This window comes from Cynoglossus semilaevis, chromosome 17, assembly GCF_000523025.1.
Source record: "Cynoglossus semilaevis isolate Cse_v1.0 chromosome 17, Cse_v1.0, whole genome shotgun sequence".
In the NCBI taxonomy this organism is placed as follows: domain Eukaryota; kingdom Metazoa; phylum Chordata; class Actinopteri; order Pleuronectiformes; family Cynoglossidae; genus Cynoglossus; species Cynoglossus semilaevis.
Genome location: NC_024323.1, coordinates 11,144,667 through 11,167,079, shown reverse-complemented (window position 1 = coordinate 11,167,079; position 22,413 = coordinate 11,144,667). Strand labels below are relative to the sequence as shown.

General features: G+C 41.0%; 3 protein-coding genes across 3 annotated transcripts in view; 1 reads left to right on the top strand and 2 right to left on the bottom strand.

Annotated features, from left to right (window-relative positions):
• Window positions 1-96: 96 nt before the first annotated feature.
• On the bottom strand, window positions 97-7,684 carry LOC103393268 (extracellular serine/threonine protein kinase FAM20C-like). The gene is made up of 10 exons (XM_008330166.3): window positions 4,634-7,684; window positions 3,945-4,123; window positions 2,436-2,514; window positions 2,240-2,332; window positions 1,864-1,979; window positions 1,586-1,766; window positions 1,405-1,514; window positions 1,228-1,309; window positions 1,039-1,098; window positions 97-844 (listed from the first exon to the last, which is right to left on the bottom strand). Exons 1-10 carry the CDS (start codon window positions 5,152-5,154, stop codon window positions 586-588), a joined length of 1,680 nt encoding a protein of 559 aa, XP_008328388.1. The 5' UTR covers window positions 5,155-7,684; the 3' UTR covers window positions 97-585.
• Window positions 7,685-17,109: 9,425 nt separating this feature from the next.
• nptxra (neuronal pentraxin receptor a) lies at window positions 17,110-22,123 on the bottom strand. Its single transcript, XM_008330165.3, is given in 6 exon segments — window positions 17,110-17,543; window positions 17,632-17,811; window positions 17,995-18,236; window positions 18,488-18,770; window positions 21,364-21,538; window positions 21,540-22,123. Coding segments are annotated over 6 exon segments (1,611 nt in total). The 5' UTR covers window positions 22,040-22,123; the 3' UTR covers window positions 17,110-17,312.
• LOC103393265 (brain-specific angiogenesis inhibitor 1-associated protein 2-like protein 2) overlaps window positions 21,988-22,413 on the top strand; it is a 13,162-nt gene continuing 12,736 nt past the window's right edge. Inside the window, exon 1 of the mRNA XM_008330163.3 lies at window positions 21,988-22,124. The gene's annotated coding sequence lies outside the window, so the exon portion shown is untranslated. The remainder of the gene's footprint in view (window positions 22,125-22,413) is intronic.

The window sequence follows — 22,413 nt, the reverse complement described above, 5'->3', positions numbered from 1 at the left end:
TCAGCGTCGTTGTGCAAACTGAACAAAGTTCGTCCTTCCTCTCTGTAAAGTTAAACAATATCACCACGTCCATTTACGGATTTATGTGGTAATTGTAACTATTTTATAAAGTAATGTAATGACAAAATCCGTTTAAGATACCGTATATAGTTTGTGAAGCTTTGTGAGCTATCAGCAGACTGAAGCGTTTGTTTAAAGATACAACTCAGTCAATGCTAATAAAGTTAGCTAAAGTTAGTTACAACGGATGTTTTATAGAATATATAACTTACTGTATATATTATTATATAATATTATGATTATCAATCACATTTAAGTGTACGGGTAACATTAACAACCGAAATTATTAATTATAACAATGTTTATTTACATTCCAGGTTTCTTTGTTTTAAATAATAAAACTCTGAAGACTAAAGCTATCATGAATGAAGAACTGAACGCATTTAATACCCTTCATTACGTTATATAGTTGAATAAAAGACACCAGATAATGTTTTTCTTAAAAAAAAAAACTTTATTCTCAGGTTTTAATAGAAGGCTATAAATCAAAATAACCAGTGTACAAGTTATGGTTCTTATTGATCCCTAATCAGGCTGTTGATCATATTCTTTATCATATCCTTCAGTGTCATGGTAAATGACATCATCATGTTGATTCTGACAGGTCTGAACCATCTGCAGCACAGTGGCCAGGCGCCGGTCCAGAGCAGAGAGATGTAGTTCTGACAGAAGAGGGGCCACAGCTGCCAGTGGGTCCTGGGCCAGGGACGTCCGCATCATGTCGCTGAGACGGAACCCAGAGCGGGACAGCAGACGCAGGCGGAGGAGGGTTGAGCGGCGAATCCTACAAAAGACACAAAGTCAAGCAGAAATATTGACGTAGTACACGGAGGTAAACGTTTCCTCAACACAATTCCGTTTCAGCTGCTGATCTTATTAACCTTATTAACCTAAAACAAGCGGATATCAGTGCATCACAGACCCAGTATATGAAGACATTGTCAAATCAGTCCATTGTTTTTTTTGTTTGCTTCTTACCTGCAGCATTGTTGCAGTGGAGCGAGGATGGATGGTTCGTCTCGTGAGTGACGCCCAAACCTGGAAGAAAGAAAAAAATCATCGGTGAGTGACAACAAGACTATAACTGAACACAAAACTCAATGTTGCTTGAGTAGAGTAATCTCTCTGGTGTTTAAACCCAGATGATGTGATACAACGGTCGCTCACCCCCGTCCGTTATCCAGGTGCAGTAGAAACGTCTCATTTCCAAATTTCTCAAAGGTCTCGTAGTGATGTCTGTCCATGTTACCTTGACAGGAACAGCAAAATCATTTAAAATGACACAAAATACGTAAAATATACAGAAACTCCAAAAAGGTGACAATTTAAAGTATTTGGGCAGACCCATGAGGTAGTCCAGTACAGCCATGTCTATGAGATCCACCAGTCTGGTGCCTTGGTTGTAGGGAGGTGTCTGTTTGACTGTGTCACAGTAAACTGGGTCCTTCTCCCACCTGGAAACAAAAGTTTAGTCAGGTTCAGTTTTGAGAAGTTCAAGTTCAGTTCAATCAGACGGTGAGCCCACTGTGCCAGCTTGGTGCGGCTGTAGGCTCGTCTCCACGGGGACCTCCATGATCTACGCGGAGCAAGTTCCAGGTCAGGCAGCATGGCAGCCAGGGAAACCTCTAGCTCATGTGGTCGTCCACACAGGGGATGCTCTGTTGAACAGTAATACTCACACTGGCCGTAGAAACAGACGTTCCCCACTAGAGGGAAGTAGACAGAGACATTTGGTTGGTTGTATATGATAGAAAGTTGTTCACAATGAATACATCTTTAAAACTTTAAAACAAAACCACACACCGGGGGATGTAAAGAAGGTCCGAGAGAGCCGGTGGTCAGTGGTAATCTCACGGATCTCCGTAGTGACATTAATGAGTCGACCGACCACTGGAGGGATCCTGTTAAAACCCAGGATTCTGAAATGGGTAAAAAAAACAAAACATGATAAAACATGGGAACAGATGGCGGTCTTTAGGTTGAGAAAATATCACAAAACATGATAAAACACGGGAACAGATATTAAAATGGCGGTCTTTAGGTTGAGAAAATATCAATTAATGCACGGTTTAATCATTTTACTGCTTATACTATTACTCTGTCAGCAGCTCCTATGTTAGCTTGATGATGTTAGCTTGATGAAGGTCTGTTTGTGGTTTTCAGGCCTTTTCTTTTTTACCTGTCCAGGTGAAAGGCAGCGATTTCTGCATTATGTCTTTCAAAGTCTGAGAAGTAGAAAAGATTCACATCCGTCTCTGCATCTCTGGACTGCCTGCTCAACAACAAACCCACAGAGGGAAGACCAGACTCTGCACTGATGCCAGACACTGTTAGGGTAAGTGTTTACACTGGTTCAACCTGTCATTCGGTCTTACCTCATAGGTTTGAGCAGAGCTTGTCCATAATTTGGGAAGGACATGATCAGTTTGAGCTGAGTGCCTCCTGTCTTCTGAACTGGAAGTCAAAGAATAGATTAAAAGATATGAACATTTATTATTACGAAAAACCTTTTAATAGAAAATAACTGAAAGAGTCCAAAAAACCCCTGTTATTAGTCCGACGATTTTCTGACCAGAAAAACACAGAATCTTCTTCTTCTTTTTCTTTCGGCTTTGTCCCTTTTTTCAGGGGAACTGATTTGGGTTTTTGTTTACTGTTATGCAATACGTGCGTTTCACCACATGGTGGGGAACACGGGTAAACAACCACCTACTTCAAAAAAGCCTCACGTCTTGAAAATAGCATTGTTTACTGTGTGTATTTCTAAATAGTAACTGAAGTAGTTTAAAATTGATAAAGGTTTTTAACATTATAAATAATTGACCATTTCACCAGACTTAAACTAAATGAAGTAAAGTTATTAAACTAATCACTTGTAACATAACTGAAAAATGCAATAATTTCATTCACATACAGTGTGGTGTGTGTTAGAATTGGTTGTATGATTTTTCTTGAAGTATAACTGTAGACCTGTAATATTTTTTTATAAGCTAGATTAGTATTATGGTTGAAGTTTTACTGCAAATTCAGCCTGTGGCCGGGGGATTGATGCCAGTTTCACAATGTGCAACACAAATATCAATATATAATTCATGCTGCAGCATACAGGAAAATAGAGCTGGGAATGCAAGATGAGCAAACACTAATTGAGTGTCGACATGATGTATGTGAACATAGAGTCGGTGCAGATTAAGTTGTGCTTTTAGCGTCCCGTGTGTATTTGAGACACACGTGGTGTTTGAAATAAAATGGTATGGTGTTGTAATATTTAAGATCTGCAGTGGATACTGTGTATCTCTGTGTGTGTTTTCACTCACTGTTTGCTGCAGTGGTCTTGGGCTGTAACACACTCTCATTGCTATCCCGTCCATCCAGTGTGAGCTCACCCATAAAATATTGATTTACAGTCTACATGCTTCTACTTTGATTTTATGTACTTTTGCATTTTTTCAAGAGCCTCTTACTCAGAAACCAAAGGGATTTGTGGGTAATCAGATTATGTGTGAAAATGTGCCGGTTCGGTTCAATTATATCCACGTCTACTGTATTTACATTTTAGAAGTGTTAAGAAGAAACTTCTCAAAGTTCTGGAGTGGCAGGATTTGTAAAAAGATTGCAGTTGAAAACAGAAACCGGAGGGTTGTGATTCTGCGATTCAGCATTTGTTGCTGTTTAATTGTACACTAAATATCGCAGTTTTGTCAAGTGCAACCTTAAAGCCCGAATTCATACATAGCTTAGATGTGATTTGTTCTTGTTCAGCCTCCACTTTTCTCCCCTCCCTCCTCCATTTCATTTGGCCATCGCACAGGCCCTTTGCTTTTTTCCTTTCACTCACCCTCACCTGTCTCACCCATCGTGCCCTCCCCCTTTTATTTGCTCACCAGCACCAAGGATTTGTTGTGTTGCTAGATAGTGAGTCAGCTGCACCAGGGTTGGGTCCTTCCTGTTGTACAGCTCCCAGCGAGTGATGCCCAGGTGAAAGCGTAGCCAGGGAGGGTGAGTCGTTGTGTCACTGGTCCATGTGGCTCTGTCGTAGCCCTCCTCCTGACTGGCACTCTGCCTGAAGAGGAGGCAGAATATGGGTAATAAAGAAATCTGAATCAGCAAAATAACTTCCATATTGGTTTTTTTCAGGTCACCTTAAATATTTCTGTCTTTGGACTAAATTGTAACTTGGTCTTAATCCCTCTATACGGCTGTTTTAATTAAAGTGGACAGATTGTAGTTTTATTTGACAAGATGTGAAAATGATTCTACTCTACTCGACTAAAATACTTTTTTATTGTTCATAAAATGTACTAAACTATTTGATGCATTTATGGCATTCTAATAGGAAACATATTGTATGGAAAATATCATAAAGATCCTATTGTTCATTAACTTATTCAAAGAAAAAAAGTATTCTGGGATTACTGATTCTGGGGTCTAATTCTTTTCCTCCTGCCTGGAAACCTCCCTAGTTCTATATAAAATATTTTGCTCTATCTGCGCAGCACAAGTCCAGACCACCAGGGTCACTGGAGCTAATTTCTCCAACTCTATCCAAAGAACTCGTTGAGTCTTTACTCACCACTGACTGTCATCAAGGGCCTCTTCCTCCGATTCCTCCTCACTTCCTTTATCTGTCACATCTTTACTTTCCTTCAGCTTCAGTAACCAGTCGTCTTCCTGCAGCTCTGGCTGTGGCAGGTTGTACAGAGGGTGATTGAACAGAGCCTCCAGTGCATCGGGACCTCTCACCTCTGGAATCAATTTTTCAACTGCAATTAGTTTCTTTTCCTTCTCAAAGGTCACGTTCCAGGAATCTTTACCTTTGAGGTGTGTTAGGATTGGATCCACGGTGTGGGTTTCATCTTTGACAGAGCTTGTTGGTGGTTTGTGTGAGGTGGAGGCGGGGGAGGAGAAGGGCTGATGGTGCTGGGCATTAATTCCAGTGACAGATGATGAGGAGGATAAAGATGAGGGAAGAACACAGACAGTCTGGAGGACAGAGAGACAGAAAAATGCCAGCACCAGATGGAGGGTGAGGGACAAACAGGCCAGACCCAGGTAGATGTTGCGAGTCGGTAGGCCGAAGCTCCTTTTCACCATGCTGGAAGAACCAAACAATACAAAGACGGTCACTGAAGCCCAGACTGTGGAGCTCCACCAACTCCACTCATATATTTACAACAGAGAAACAAGTGGTCTGATAGAGATCTTCAATGATAACAAAAACAACATGATTGATCTGTGTGTGTTCATACAGAAAAATTTAATTATTTTTTAAAGTAACATGAAATTCTAACCCAAAAAAACCCACTCATGCCTCCATCACTATGTTGTAACTAACAGTGGATGCAGTTTGAGTGCACTAAATTACAATGTTGTGCATCTGTTGTGCAAAATGTCAAACATTAATAACCTATGAATCCCTATAGAAAGAAGAGAAAATCAATACATTATTGAACACGTTCCCAAAGTCCTCGTGTTCTTCCAGTCTCCAAGGACATTGACGGGATTACTTACATCTACTTTCCTTCTTTTTCCAGAGCAGATTTTCTTCTCCCCTTTTTCCCGGTTCCACTCTTCGTCCTGACACACTCAAGTGTTTTAGTGGCATTACTGTCTCTTTCCCCCAATCTAATTTTCCTGCCAGAGAGTTTGCACTTTGTTTGTTTGTTACCATTCAGTCCAATGTCAGGTTGTGGTGACCTGTGTCTGCATAACCCACAGTTGAACGGAAAGAAGTCACGATGGAAATCTGACAAATGGTTTCTGTTTGGATCAATGCAGGGTTTTGACAACAAGACACAGAAAATTACTGTTTTAATAGCAAAAATACACATAATTAAAACATAGCATCTTGGACTTGGTTTTCATATCCAAATAATTGTGTGACATTTAGGAAAATGTTTATATTGAACTGTCTGCTGCTGTAGTAATTGGTATTCAAGGAATATTTTTATCTCTTATTTTTACATAAATTTGCCATTTGCTTTTAAAGAAAGGCTCATGTTATTGGTGTAAGTAATTTAGATTCTGTCGGCATTTAGCTTTGTGCCAATTCGAGTTAGCTTGGTTTAGCATGGAACAAGCTAAGTTTAAACTAAACTTGACTTTGATGCTAACTGTACAAGTGCGGTCAGAACATGACTGTAATCAAACAAAGCTACAGCTTAGAGTGGGCGCTAAAAGGCTAGCCTGTCGTGCTTTTAGCTACATTCACTAAACTAGTTTGTTACTGGGGCTTGATAGTTTTACATTTACAGTTTGACCTGTCAGTTTCCCCAGGTTCATTAAATCTCTGTGCTCACACGCTCATTACTCTTTTTTTTTTCATATTTTGCTCAGTTCTGTTTTTCTGTTATGATTAAAGAGCAAATTGAGTCTTAACCTCTTGAGAACATACTTAATAAAACTGTTCTTTTGGAGTATTTGACTTTAATTACTACACTCACATCTTAAGATGTAAAAAAAAAAAGTTCAGCTACATAAAAAAAAAAAAAACATAAATCAGACTTTTTGCGCAGAAAAAGGAAATACCCAGATTCAGTATTGCTGTGATGTTATAAAAAATGTAAGCAACATAAAAAAATCATATCTTTGAAAGATTTATCTTATCTTTATTTTATCTTTTTTCTTAGCCATCAACTGTTTATTATTATTTGTCTGCGTCTTACTTTTAAATACTCTCTCTGTGACCTTGGTTTCCTGCCCTCTCAGCGTTAGAACATCTCCCTCACTGTTAACTCACCAACTATAAAATATGTTTCCATTAATTAGCTACGTTAGCTCAGAGACTCAATGTATTATTCATGATGTGGCAGCTCCCAGTAGATTTAGCTTCTTTTTTTTTTTTTTAACCCTGGAGCAAAATGCTGCAGCTTATACAGTATAAGATGTGGTATTTTGTTTGTTGCAGTGCTAACCATTCTGTAGTAGTTTGTATGCTGTGGTAGTACATTCAGTGTGCGTTGATATACATAATGCTGTGGTATTACATGCAGTATGTTTTGATGCTATATATGCTATGCTAATATATGGATATATATATATATATGCTATACTAATATATGTTAAACTCTATACTATGTTAAACTAAAATTGCTACTATGAAAAATATTATTAACCGTTTCTCCATATTAAATTATGATATTGTATGTGTTATTTAGTGAACATAGATTTGGTGACTAATAGGATAAAGTGCAGTGAAAAACAGAGATGTGACAGGAATAGTACTGAGCCTTAAAGCTATTGACCTAAAATTAGGTGTTTGTCTTTGTCTTACAGTGAAAAGAAAAAAGTTCAAACCAGTCTTTTTTTTCTGCTGCCTGTGGCTTTTAACCTTGTAATGTGTTGGTTTGGTATTTATAAAGGCTAAAGAGAATGAAAGCAAATGCCTGAAAATGCTGTTTGTTTATGTAAAGGGAGCCAAGAATCCCCAGCAAACTGTGCTTTTGTCAGGAACTATTTTCCACAGCAGTAGGGAGTATTTTTTTGCAGCACGACGTCTAAGTGTTATCACGTAAAAAAAAAAGAAAAAACAGGGACAAGGATTTGTGTGATGAATATACTGTTTGAGGATTATTCTCCCTTTGGGGACGTGTGTATTACCGCAGGTGGTTCCTCCCCCAGCTTTCACAGAAATATCACTATGTATGTATATATATATGGTTATGTATGTGTATATATATATATATAGCATATATATATATAAACAATACATTGCTATAGACATAGATATATACTGTACATATATCTGTGTATATATATACACGTATATATGCATATATACATATATGTATAAATATATATAGATGTGTATATATATACAGCATATATATATACTGCGTATATATATATATTCACTCATACATATATACATATATGTGTGTTTCTGATGCACGAAGGGTTAAATTTTCACTGGGAATTCGAGTGGAGAACACACTTTCACATTATGCAGGTCCATAAACGCAGCTCATTGTGAAGAATAGTACTCAGGCCTAGTGTTATGTAATGTAATATGTCGTGAAATCCTGCCGTTTCCCCATCGGAGGTCACGGCAGGTTCAACCCACTGCTTGAGGCAGGTCATCACTGTTGCGCTGATCAAAGAAGTCATTATCCCTCCACATACTGTACTGTCTCTCCTCTCTCTATCACATTATCTTCTAATCCGTTGCTCATCATTTGCTATCTCTCATCTTTAGCACACAGACGGAGGAAAACATTCTTCAGAGCTTTGAAGCTCCACTTCCCTTGAATCAGTCACAGCCTAATCTATGTTGCTTGGAAACAACCCAGAATTTGGCTCCTAATTGGAGTGTGTGTGTGTGTGTGTGTGTGCTTTGTCCTGCAGACAGGTGGAAGGCAAATCTGTTGTGCAAACGCATGATAATGAGACAAAGTGAATTTCAAATTATATCTGGCACATTACCGGGGCAAATGAGCAACACCGGGCCAACTGGAGCAGGGCATGATAACATGCCTCTGAATACTGAGTGTGTAGTTGTGTGTGTTTGTGTGGAGTACACGTACATATACCACAGTGTTGTATACAGCGGTTTTCACTGCAGTATATATGAGATGTGGTCTGTGCTGCTGAACGCATACGTGAAGTTTGACCAAATCACTTTCACATGGGCGTAAAAACAGGGAGCGGAGCGTCCTGATTGGACAGTGAACTACTTGCACTCTCTCATCCCCTTTTGCTGCTTTCTTTTCACTTCACTTTTCCACTCTTTTTTGCACTAATCAACGTGGTTAGTTTGTGAGTTTAACCAGCACCAAACCTTTGGTAGATGCTCCTTTGAAACTCTATCTCGATACCCAAACAGTGCAAGTACATAATAAGACAAAAGATGAGACATCAGGCAGTGGTAAAAAAAAAAAAGGGCTCCTTTTTTTCAGTTTTTATTGCATTGAAAATATTAGAACCAATTTCTGTAGAATGGTCTGGACCACTGTCATGTTTTTGGAGGCCTAGTCCCAGCTTTGTGTATCATCAGTGCTGGATTTGTGAGTTCATCACTGCAAAAGATTGACTTCTCTTCATTACTCTACCTCTCGAGCAGACGTTAATGTGGTACTGGAAAATACCCCCGGTACTGTTCATCTAGTTCCTTGTCCCTGATAGACTACACAAGTCATGAGGTATTGAGTCTTTCCTGGCATTTTGGTGTCCAGACATGAAATGTCTTTTCCCTGTATCTTCTACTGGGGGACGTATTTACCCGCTCGTTTCTTTCCCCTGTATCTTCTGTTTAAAGACCCTACTGGGGGACGTATTTACCCGCTCGTGTCTGTTGGTTTATGTGCATCAGTAGTATTTCATCATGGAGTCACGTCCTGGTGTTTTGAGGTAATCGATCGTCTCCTTTGTGTTTCACTCATCCTTCAGCTGCATCTGCCTTTTTCCTCACTTGTCACATCTGATCTGCGTGGTTTTGTCTTTTTCTTTGTTCACCTCGTCTCTCTTCTCTGCCTGGTCCCCCGTTCCTCTGGTTTTTCTCTCTGTGTATAAGCCCCGAGGCCTTGAAGTCTTTGAAAGCACTGGAGCATGAATATTTCATGGGTGGTGTGGGTAGTGTTGGGACTTGAGGAAGGACGTGGGAGAAGAAAGACATAGAGAGAGAGAGAGAGAGAGAGCGATAGAGAGAGATGGATGGATAAATACTTTACGCAATTGGTACAAATTAGGAGAACGAAGTACAAATGCAAATGCGGAACAGAAGATGAAACACAACTAGAGAGGAGTAAAGGTGGAGACTTTGATGGATGACGACGCAGGGTGAGACCAACAGGAGGGAATTCATGTGTAAAAGCAAACGGAATCAAAGCAGCGGCACATGTAGCGACATGTTTGCTCCTGCGTTCGCCCACACACTCCAGCTAAGTGGCAAATTACAATCATCCTTGTCCGCATTCTGCTCCTCTTTTATTTCCAGCAGGGTAATTCTGTAATTGTCACCCACGGTCCTCGTTTCTTCGCTCAGTTCATCTTTCATAACCTCTCATTTCTCCCCCTCCTCTTCGTCCTCCTCTCGTATACTTTATACTTTGTCCATTTTCTAGACGAAGGCTTGTGGGATAATCTAATCGTGGTTTTCTCCACATGAGGCAATCTGTCATGGAGCTGCAGATACAGACCTTTGGATCTGTGCTGCATGCCAATGGGAAAATCAGGGAAGGAGGAAAAAAGGCAGGGAAAAACGAAGGAAGGAAGGAAGAGGAGGAAAGAGAGGCAGAGATTTTTTTTTAAAATCTACATTTCTCTCCTGTTAAGAAAAACTTTGCCAATATATTAGAAGCTGTACATCAATAATCAAAAAACACAAAAACACTGTAATACAGTTTATCATTCAAAATATTATTAAATACAAAAATAACACAAGTGGTTAATGACTTGCCTTACATCAAGAACGTCTCTTTCAACCTTCAATTAATTTATTTATTTGTGCTTGAGTTTTTTCGCACTCTTTTTTCTACATTTTCTTCATCTTTAGTTTATTTTTCGTCATGTTTTTTTTCACGCTCCTCCTTTCTCACCCTCCTTCTCTCACACTTTCATCTCATTCTCCCACTCCCACTCTTATCTTCTGATACTCGTTTGTCTCCACACAAGAATATAATTTGCCATTTATTTTCCTGTTACTCTGTTATGTATGAGGCACAGACAAGGTTGGACAAAAAAAGATAACAACAACAGAAATGAAAGATTTCTGCCGGGAGAGAAATCACCTTGGTGAATTGGGTTCCACAATAGCAGGTGCACAGGTTTAAGTGTGCACTTAAGTACAATAGCTGTCAGTCCAGCAAGGCCGAAGCCTTCTGTGAAACAATAGTCATTCTTGTGGAAGTATCGTGCACCTGCTCACCCCACCACACATTATACAAATGAACAGGGGAGGAAGAGAGACTCGGGGGCTCAGAGGAGGTGAGATCTTGTGTAATCGTAGAGAAAGAGGCTGAAAAACAATCCCCATGCTCTGCTGTCAAACTTCTAAATCCAACTAGACTTCTCTGTGAGATATCACTTTAGGAGCAGAGTTACAAAGTGGAGTCAAGTAGAGGTTACTGCTAAAGTACTACGACTATTAGACGTGCCCATACCCTCCTACCACGACGTGTTAATTTCTCTACTTTTACTGTTTCGTATATTGTGTGCATTACACATATGACATACTTCATGTATCATAAAACTCTTTTTTTACTCTTTTTTTTAATCATGTTTTACTACTAATACTACTACTACCACTGCCCATTTTATGATAACAACAACTAGTAGTATTGCAGCAGTATTCCTACAAATGATCGTTACAATTCTTTTCTGCACATAAACATTTCTCAAATACTATACACTATACCTGACTACAGTACTATTACTACTAATAAATAATACTAATAAAACTATTTTAACGACTAGTGATATTTAATTTACTCAAACGAAGATTGGTGATGGAAAAAATCATCAGAGTTGATTTTAAACCCTGATTTCATTATTATTCTACCCTCTAATCATCTCCTCATGTCCCAGATCAGTGATTTTCAAATTGCGGCCTGCGGGTCCAACCTGGCCCACCGAGCCGTCCAATCCGGCCAGCGACTGGATTCCAAAATAACCATCAAATAATGATGTTAGATCTTAACACAGTATTATATGGAGTCTTCAGTTCAACAAATAGAATAGATCACAGTCTGGCACTTTATATAAAAACAGAGCCTTGCCCACGTGAACAAGAAAGCAATTAAATGTGTGAAAGATGTCATTGTTGGGCGAGGTTCAAACTTACCGTCTGACTTGAATAACACACACATCTCACATCAGCAGGTGAGAAGTGGCTGAGTCAAAGTAGAACAAGGCCCCGGGGAGCAGCAACTCAAATGAAAGAGGCTAAATGCACTCTTACAGCAGCTGATGAAAACAGTCCCCGCTGTGGGGAGGAACGGTTCACACAGCACACACTCGGAGGCAAACAGAGCAGCTCATTCCACTTTTACAGCCGTGATTTACTCATCGTGTAACACAAGGTCACCTACAGCAATCGGGATCGCATTAGCACTGATACTGTGGAGTGGGTGAGGGTGGGTGTGATGCCAAGTGGGTGACGGAGACGGAGGACGAGCAAAGCTTGTTCCTGGACAGATGGTGCCTCTGCAGGCATTTTGGATTGTTTTTGTGGATGTGTGGGTGTGTGTGTGTGTGCGTGTGCGTGGTAAAGATTCTGGTACTGAACCATGTGCACGCTGAGTAGGTGGATTACCTACTCTTGTTGGAGAGGAAAATGATGAGCCAGGGGATTTGTGGAATTTAAAATAAAGCTGTATTTTGTAATGACAGCAAAAAAGAAAAACTCATGTTAATGTTTTCAACACTGCTTCTCACTAAATATCAACGCTGTACCCCGGAGCTTTTCTTGAACTGATTCCTCTACGGTTGGCATTTTCAAGCCTTAGCCATTAGCATTTTCATTTGCAATAATTATTCAGAGTTATATGGCAGGGCACAGTGGATTTAACAGTGGCACAGGATCCTGTACCATGTGGTAAACAACCTTGTCTGTCGCTGTGACTAACTCTTCATAAGCCAGCTCACGTATCGAGTGAGAGTTTCAATTTCTAACCAGATGGCCATAAATGACTCTTTCGTCTACAAATATATGACCTGATTTGTAATGAGGAAGTGCGATCAATACGTAGTGGCAGCTGTAATTGAATAGTTTCCACAGTGAGGTCCAGCAGACGCCCCAGAGAGCCAGAGAACGGTAAAAAAAATAAATGTGTTTTTAGGTTCTGTGCCTTTTATTGTTAAAAAAAAAAACAAAAAAAATAACATAAACGTTGTGAACATACTGTAGTAGAGGTGGAAGAATTAACACACACACACACACACAGAGCTAATGTAAAGTAAATTAAACTGATGTGATTTCCAACATTGTGCATTTTGAACCGATCCGTCGGTTCTTCACATGAACTCTTCAGATCCATCCACAGGATTATATGGAATGTGCATATTTCCTAAATGGAGCATTGTGTGGATTAGTCAATAATCCAACAGGAAGTGGATTTATATACCATCCTGGTATTGTGGATGAAGTATTCGATGTGAAGTCTTTACAGGAACGGAAAGGTCAAAGGTTAAACCCAGTGTTTCCATCACTGTCGTCACCACTAGGCACCTTTGTTTTCCTCCTCTTTTCTCACACAGAGGTAAATTCTGGACCTTCATTTTCATTTTGCACCAAAACATGCAAAAACTGCAGATTCTGTTTGAAGTAAACAGGGACATAAACTGTGGTCGATTTGTTTTTAGTGCATTTATCGATCACTTTGGTGCCGCGGTGAAAGTCTCGACAGTGAAGTTAGTGCCCAATGCTACACCAGAAGCTGATTAAAACTTTTTTTTTTTTATAGCTGATGTGAGGCTGAAGTAAGAATGTTCCAGAACCCTTTTCTCAGAGTAGCATCGAGGTGTCAAACAGCTGGATACGCCTGAGGTGTCGAATTATTACTCAGCAATTTCCACTTATTTTCAATAGGAGAGCAGGGACTTCCAACCACTGTGCTGCGGCAAAAATAGAGATCACTATTTTGTTGTGGAAAACTATTCCATTTCACTTAATATATACTGCTAATAATTTGTCTTTGTCTACGTTTGTCTCATACTTAACCAGAGTCCTATCTACAGAAGGAGGGCCCTGTGGACGTTTTTGTTTTTTTTGCTGACAAATCTTAATTTTGTTAGCATTGATTCCCACACATCATATTGTTCAATATGTGGCAGAGACCCTAAAGTCGTCACAGTCGGTGTCTTTGTGTTGTTGGGAGCAGGCGTGCTGAGGGCGTCCTGGCTGGAGGAACGGTGACATTTGACAAAGAGCAGAGGAGGATGGAGGAGAGAAGTGAGAAAGTGAGAGGAGTGAGAATAGATGTGACTCAGAGGAGGTGGAGAGAAAGCAAAGTGAAAATTAAATGTTTCTATTTTTAAAGTGTCATCGTGGAGACACGAGTTCACTCCCTGAGCCTGGATAGATTCACTTCAATACACTTTGAAAACGTCGTCATTCTTTTTTTATTTTTTATATTTTTTACTTGAAGGTCAAACATAACTCCTCATCTTTGGGTTTAAACCTCTTCATTAGATTATGGGGTGTCCACACTACTGTTCAAAGTGATTTAAAGGGGAGCATGCTTATAGACTTATGGTGATTTGTCCTTATTATAATCTGTCATAATTTCTTGTCAACATTTTATTTACAGCCACTCCAACAACATTTTCCCATCTTCCCAGAGTCCATTCCCATTTGTTTAAATGCTTTATATTCAGCCCAATAGTGTTGTTCGTGTTTGTCTTGCAGTCATCTGGTGACCTGTTGACCTCTGTCCCGATGGCACCTACAAGGGTGGTTCAGAGGTGGCCTTTTGAAATTGTTGGCCGCTCCACTGGCCGACCCTGAGCATCTGTGTGTTTCGGGGCTCTGACCTCAGACTGTGCTCCTGTCTGGAATGTAATATCGACTTTGTCCATAACTCCAGAATCTGCAGAAAATACCAAAGTAAAATCCAGTTGATAAACCACTGGTCTGTATCTGTGTCTGTATTAGACAGACAGAGAGTGAGCTACGCTGTTACAGACACTGCGTTTTCATCAGACCGTCTACTGTGTGTTGTAAGATTTAAAGCCCCTGAACTCTTTTCACCTTCGCTTTTAATATAAAAACATGTTTGCTCTCTTATGGATAATAAGCTGAGTCACACAAAAAAAAAACCATGACTCGCTGCTGCTCCCAGAGGCTCCTCTTCTCTTGTTACTCCTATAAGATTGTGCACCTGCATCACCTCAGGTGGAATCCTCCTGGCTTTGTGTTTGAAGTTTCTAATTTAATTATCATCGGGCAAGAAAAACAGAGAGGATGACTTGGAGAATAATAAACAGCATGTTGTGCGTTTTGTTTTTTAAGCAAAAACAATATCTTTTTTTTTTCCTGGTTTGTTAATGAGACGAGAGAGGACAATGACTGTGGGAGGAATTGGGTTTTTACAGCTCCTTCTGTTACATCCATAACAAATGTTAACACAAACGTTCCTGTATGGCTGTGATTTAAAGAGCTCCAGGATTGTTCGGTTTTAGTGTTGTGTTAAAACAACAACAACAACAACAACAAAAAAACCCAATCGACAAAAGGATTTACATTCAAAAATGATGACTTTAATAAAGGTTTGAGGTTTTTACTGGGTACATGTCCAGAACAGTACAACACCACACGGGACACAGACATACAGCATATACTAGGTATACAAACAGTATTAAAAAAAACACACACACATATAACGTACTGTAAATCAAGAAGAATTAGGCGAGAAAAAGACAATCGTCGCAGAGTCAGAAAGGCAAATTTCTTCCATTTCATTTCACACCTATTACAAAGCTCCAAAATGCTTTTTCAACATGACCTAAACAGATGCCAAGCATAATAATAACCATAACACTGCAGATGGAGCGGCATCAACAAAGCAGAGCAGAATCACTTGACCTGATTTAACATCAGTTTGGCAGCACACACACACACACACACACACGCATGAAGCAACCATGGTAGCGTTTCACACTTTAATTGTAGCATTCGTGAGTCACCTCTCAGTGTCAGATAACAATCAGGATAATACATTTATCTACATGGGTACGATCACCCTGACAGGCACTTTCCACTAAGGAGTATTTAAATGCATCGCAAACTGGTGTTAATTTTTTGGGGAGATTTGTTTGAAGCTTGAGGGGGGTATCTGTGGGGGGGGGGGGCCCTCCGCTGCCTGTTTAATGATAAAAGCAACAGAATGGCAGTAAAATGTGAAAATAAAAATGAGATAAAGTTCATTGGAAGTTTGAAGCAGTGTGTTGGTGTGGGAGGGAGAAATCTGAAAATAGTCCTTTCCACAGAGCTGCAGAAAAAGTCTGGGAGCAAAAATGTTTTTTTTTAAAGCACTGATGTGTAAAAGCTTCTTCCAAACATACGTCTTGTTTTATTGCACTGAAGTAATTTGTGTGTAGATGCAAAGGACCGTGGTTCAAATATTAAAATAATGTAGATTCAAAATATTACATTTTGTTTTGTTTTTTTCCAAGAAAGCAAATTCAATGATACTCCAGGCTTCACCCAAAGTTTTATCCAAACTTTTTTTCTATCCTTGAAATGTGTCCCAAAGTTTTAGCTAAACTTTTTTTCTATCCTTGAAATGTGTACAGAATGATAACGTGGGCTCAAAGATTTATTACGAATGCATTAGAAACCTTGAAAGAAGACAAAAACATCTACCAGAGGGCGTCCTTTCCTTAGGGAAGGAGTCGTCGTTCAATAAATCATCGGGGGAACAGACGATTCTTCACTCTTTCAAATCATCACTCCTTGGATGCAGATTTAGGAGGCACTGTTCTCTTGTGTGACACGCAGGAGCATCACGTTGCCGTGGCGACACTAAAACTATATAAATACATCATGCGGTGAAAACGAAGAGAAAAAAAAGTGTAGCCTGACTTTGAACCGGCACCTGATCCATCTGTCTTTTCTCTGCTCTGCCTCTTTCTTTCTTTAGTCTTTCATCATCTCACTCCTGCCGACACCCGCAGCTACTTGATATTCCCTCCACGTTCTCCAACATTTTTCATCACCTTACCTTGACTCCTAACTCTTAAGCTGCCCCCGCCCCTACATTTACTTCAGTTTGACCTGAGTCAACCGGTTTAATACAACGTAGAGTGGCCGTTGGTTTTCAGCCGATGGAGTCGTAAAGAACACGATGAATTGAAACTTTTGGCATGTTAATACAGGATGGAATTGTCTTTATGTCATGGTAATTTCTTGTATTTCCTCCGTTCTGTATTTTTAATTAATCATTAATCAATTGGTCATAAAGACCATGGTTGGTAGATTACGGGACATGTTTAGCCATTTTACTGGTCGCAGCTAACAAACATTTTCCATATGTGTGATCTACGAGAGCAATATTAGAAATGCTTATTATGGGCAGTGGGCAATTATATTATATTTTATTATTTTATATTTATATATGTATATAAATATATATATATAATATTTCATATATCTTGTGCTCAGTCTGGCTTGGCTGTAGTTGTTTTCTCACCAATGACGACCTAATTCAAACTAGCCTTAATCTGCCAACATTTTCTTCCACTCATCAGTTTGATCCTCAATTTTAAAGAATACATTTGACAGCAACACATCCATGCCCTTTTTTCACCTCCTCTCCCTGTCACTGTGAACTCCTGCTGTGTTTACTACATGGCTCCCCCGGTTCCTTGGTGGCTCCTCCAAAAACACCGACTCCATTCTCTGTCCAGGTGAAAACGGAGCCTTGGGTGATTTTACTGCAGCGAGACAGACTGGCCACCTGGTTAGAGGACAGGACCCGGTCCCAAAGTCCCACCTGAGACAACTCTCCCACCATGGCTTGGGATGAGTCAAAGCCCCCACCTAGGGAATCCTGAGGAGTGAAGGCATCAGAACGTTATCTGAAGGTCAGACAGAGCCTGAACGTTTGAAGCCTTTTGCTGAGTTATCCAGGCACCTACCTGTTCCTGTCCAAGCACGAGCACTCCTCCAGGTCTGACGTGGTGTCCAGTTGCTAAAGCATGGCCCTCGCCCCTCAGCTTCCCACCCTGATAGGCCTGCCATGCTCCTCCCTTATGGTTCCAGCTCACACAGATGTGCTGCCAGCTCCCTCTGGACAGATTCAGAGGTAATTGTGCCACCTAGGAACACAGAGGGCAGAAAGGTCACTTAGGGTTTTACACCATGGTGTATGATGTCAGGCTAAAATACCAGAGGACAGGTTTTGACACTTTCAGTATATGCTGTGTTGCCATTCAATCCAGGAGCTCCCGCTTTAGCACCAGCGCCACATGTGTGGGTAAAACACAGTCCCGTCTCCATACCTTGTCGTTAACGAGCAGCTCAGCAGGTGTGTGCATGCCTTGCATCAGCACCACTTCATTGGCCTGCTCAGGAACAGCGTAGGACAGTGGCGTCCCGATGCCAACGTCTGTGGACCGCAGCCACAGACAGACGGTGAAAGCCCGCAGCTTTGGGACAGAGTGTTTCATAACAGCGTACATGTAGTTTGTTCTTGTGGGGAAGGAGAGCCTGTAGCCTTCTGGGAACAAATGCTGAGACATGCCTGTGGGGAGAAACAAAAAAAAAAAAAAAAAAGATAAAGTGGACCTTCGTTCAAAGCAGATTTCAATTCAATCAATTCTTATTTAATTCCATAGATGCAGTATATATATATATATATATTTATTTATCTGAAGATCTGAGTGATTCCTGACAAATTAGAGCAGGGGTTTCCATAGATGCAGTATATATATATTTTTTTCTAGCATTTAAAAGGACAAACTTTGTTGGCAATTTCTTGTAGTGATAAATTACCGTTCTCCAGTCCTGAGATCCGATTCTGCAGTTTACTGATGCCATGGTCGATTTTCTCTTTGTGCTTCTCCGTTTCCAGCCTGAGGGCTTTTCTCTCCTTCTCCAGCAGCTCTAACTTCCTCTCCAACTCCCCCTCTAAGTCTTCCATTCTCCAGGGGTTGTCAGCGCCACTTTTGTGACCGTGGTCAGCCAGCCTTTCTGGGCTGTCAGAAATCCCACTCTCCCCCAGTAGTGATGTGGTGCTTCCCTTTGTCTGGTTGTGGGGAAACGGGCCAATGTCTGACTGCAGAGAAGGAGGACATTAAATAAACACTGCTTCACACTGGGAAAATAGTAAAAGAGGGAAAGATTCCCTGGATTCCATTAATAAATAATTTCTCTAAAACGTTGCGTCAACCCTGGTGCTATATCTAGTGGCAATTTGATATAGTCTTACTATGATGTAATGTGTTGAGCTCAAAGAAAGGTTTGCTTTTGTGGAATTATATTTCAGGGAAAAAATAGATCATGTTTATTTCCTCCACTGACCTTTTTCCAATTTAATAACGTCTTTTGCATTTGTGTGTCTCTAAGAACAATTGAAATCTCTTAACCTAAAGAACTATGTCATCATTATCGTTGTGCAACGGCTGCTGTGGAGATGTGAAAATATCTGGTGAAATGTTGATCACTTATGGATTGTTTGTTTTTGTTTTTGTTTAAATGAAGACTTTTCTGCTGTTTTATCACTAATTTCCGTTACGGCGCAGAGCCATTTTTAATTTCATAAACAATTCTTCTTCTACCGCTCCTTCTTACAGCTGATCCCTTGAGGGGTCAGCACAGGGGATCATAAGCCCCCTTCTCACCCTCTTCCCTTTCTCCTCTTCTCTAACTCCAATTATCTTCATGTCCTCGTCCACTACATCCATTAATCATCTTCCTTCCTTCCACCTGCCTCACTGCTCCTTTACCAAATCTCATTGTCAAATATACTGGAAAAAAAAGAAGCTCATTCCACATACAGTCCATTTAGGTCACTCCTTATCGGGACGCTCCTGTCTCCAAATCAAACATCATAGCATGTCTCACAAGCATCTTGTAAACCTTGTCTTCGTCTCTTGCTGCTCGTCTTCTGCCATACATCATCCCTGACACTTATTACTCCTGTGATATTCCCAGGCATTTCCTGACTCACTATCCGTCTTGTTTCTCACACTCATTCACTGTGTCATCATAATCTACAGCTAGCATGTATATAAATTTTTTTATCTCTGTCCTTTATCAACCTAACCTACTGCATTTTAATCTCTATTACTATGTTGGTTATAAGGGTATGGTACGGTTATGAAATGAGTCGATTAGTTTAAAATTGTGTCAATTTTTAGCAAAACTGTCTCTTTGCCTCACATATCTGTAAGTCATTAACTATGTACGACCTTTTTTATTTCTAAATTCATACTCGTAGTGACCTTAAAGTCCTGTAAGATGCTGAGTCAAACAAATTATGCTGCAGTAATTAAGCAGTCTGGAATTTCAGATGTATCAGTTTATCTCACAGGATTTAATGAAGTCGACAAGAAAACGACAATTCAAATAACATTAGGAAAAAAGAACGAGTCTTTAGGATTTAGTTCTCAGCCTGCACCGAGCTTAGTGCAGTGGGTCACCACACACCGGGATCAGCCCGACATTACTGCCAGCTTACTGTCAGTGAGCCGATATAATTGGAACCACCCAGATGTTACAGGAACATCTACAGCCTCTTCAGCTGATGTATAGAGGTGGAGAGCAATACAGTGGATAACCACCGGGTGCACGTTCACGTATTTTGGCATTTCATCAAATGTTTACTGCTGTTTGTTTAACATGAAGGAGGATTCAAACAATGATGGGATCAGTTTGAATTTGCTTTCAAATGGAATTATGTTCCAATGATGGTTGCTCAAAAAAAGACTGTGTGAGCAGCAATCAAGCAACGTGAATATTCTTGCGGTTATTTGATCTGACACCAGAGTGAGCTCCTGAAGTAGGACGAGTATCTCACCAACACTGAAATGTGATTGGAATGAAAATACAGGCAGTGAAAAGAGGGGGGAAAAAAGACAAAACATCCTGGGAGTTTAACCGAGCTCTTCTTCCGACTGTGGCGACACACAACAATGTGGTGCATTATACTGAAGGAAGGCAGCCCCGTGCACACATGTCCTAAATAAAAACCCCACAGAGTGAGCATCACTCTCCTGCAGAGAAACACATCCAGCTCATGCTCCGCACAAATATAGGCACCTCATAAATTATTTATGGGTTTTCTTTGGACAGAAACGAGGTTATAAATCATCCATTTCTGGTCAGATGGGAGCCGGATTCATGTTACTCTCTGCTTTACTCTCTTCACCCCCCCCTCCTGCCGACCCCCCCAACCCGCCCATCTTTATCCTCATGTATCCTATCCTGATTCCCCTCCCCCTATCTATGCCTTATTCCTCATCTGTCTCACATTATTTTAAAAAGTGAATCTCTCGAACTGACTGAGGCAGCCGTGCAGTGCAAGACACTAATAATCTCGATCGTGCTGAAATTCAAATGTGCATTGCAATTTTTTCCACATCAGTTACCTATTTTGATTTAACACCATTAAATCAAACATGCTTTTATTCTTGTGCAACATTGTAAAACGATGAAGGTTAAAATCTATTGAGTTTAGCTGAAATATGGAGACCCAGCAGAATAACAAATATAGCCACAGGTGTCAACTCTAGTGATGGCATTTGAAGCAAAATGAACCTCCGTGATGGAGATCCTTTATTCTACCATCTAGTGGATCCTTGGGGAATAATTGGATCTGTGTTCTGTGTAGATTTTTTTTTTTTTTTTTGACTTGACACTCTCCTTACCTCCAGTTTTTCTATGCGGTCTTTGAGCTGAGTGATAGCCTGCTCCAGTTCATCCACAGCCCTGGCGGTTAGGTAGTGGCCACTGTCGGGCGCCGACGCCGGGCTGTCCCGCACCATCATCCGCTCCAGGTGCGTCTCCTCAGCCGTGCCGTGACCACCCCACAGCCCCGAAGCGCAGCCCCTCCTCACTCTCGGACAGTTTCCCTGTCAGCTCTCTGATGGTTCGCTGATCGCTTAAAATCTGGTCTTTCTGTTGCAGAACAGTCTGTCGGAGCTCCTCTGCCGTGGTGCGGAGATAACCCCAGTCCTCCCCGGCGTACAGCGATTGGTCGTCAGATTGTTGTCGAAAGTTTTTAGGGTTGCATTCCCCGGCGGGTATCGGCGTGCAGATGAGCCTGCTGACCGTGGGATCGTGTCCGGTGAGTCCCGTGACCCCGTCCAGTCCACCGAGTCCGATGTTAAATTTTGACGCTAAATCTGGTGTTTCAGAACCATGGAGAGCTCCCAGAGACCCGGCCCTGGCCACGGAGCCGCCGACCGCGGGTGTTTGCGCCACCGCGTCCGGATACAGCGAGTGGTTGTCGGTTGCTGGTTGCTGTTGTGCCGCGGCAGCCTTGGAGGATCCGGTGTGAACCGCTGCGATGATGCAGATAACTGCCCCGATGAAGGCCACCATCCCGGCGGCCAGGATAATAACGATGAACTTCAGGGTGGCGGTGGAAAGGATCGATTATCCTAAAAAATCTTCTACGTGCACCGATGTAAGTACAGAGATGACGAGAAACTCCGAAAAGTGTTGAGTTGTCCCTTTAGGCTCAGTGTTAGAGGGTGGAGAAAAAAACCCCAACATTCAGATTTCCTGCTTCTTAACAAGAGCTGACCGTTAGAAAGTTCCGCAACATAATTAAAAAACGATCAGGGAGTCTACACACAACCTGAGGAGCAGACCCTCGGTGAGTCCCCTCCTCCTCTGGTTAGCGCGCATGTCTTCAGTTTTAAGACAAAATGTAGCCTGTTATTACTGAGAGAGAGAGGGGGAGGGGGAGGGGG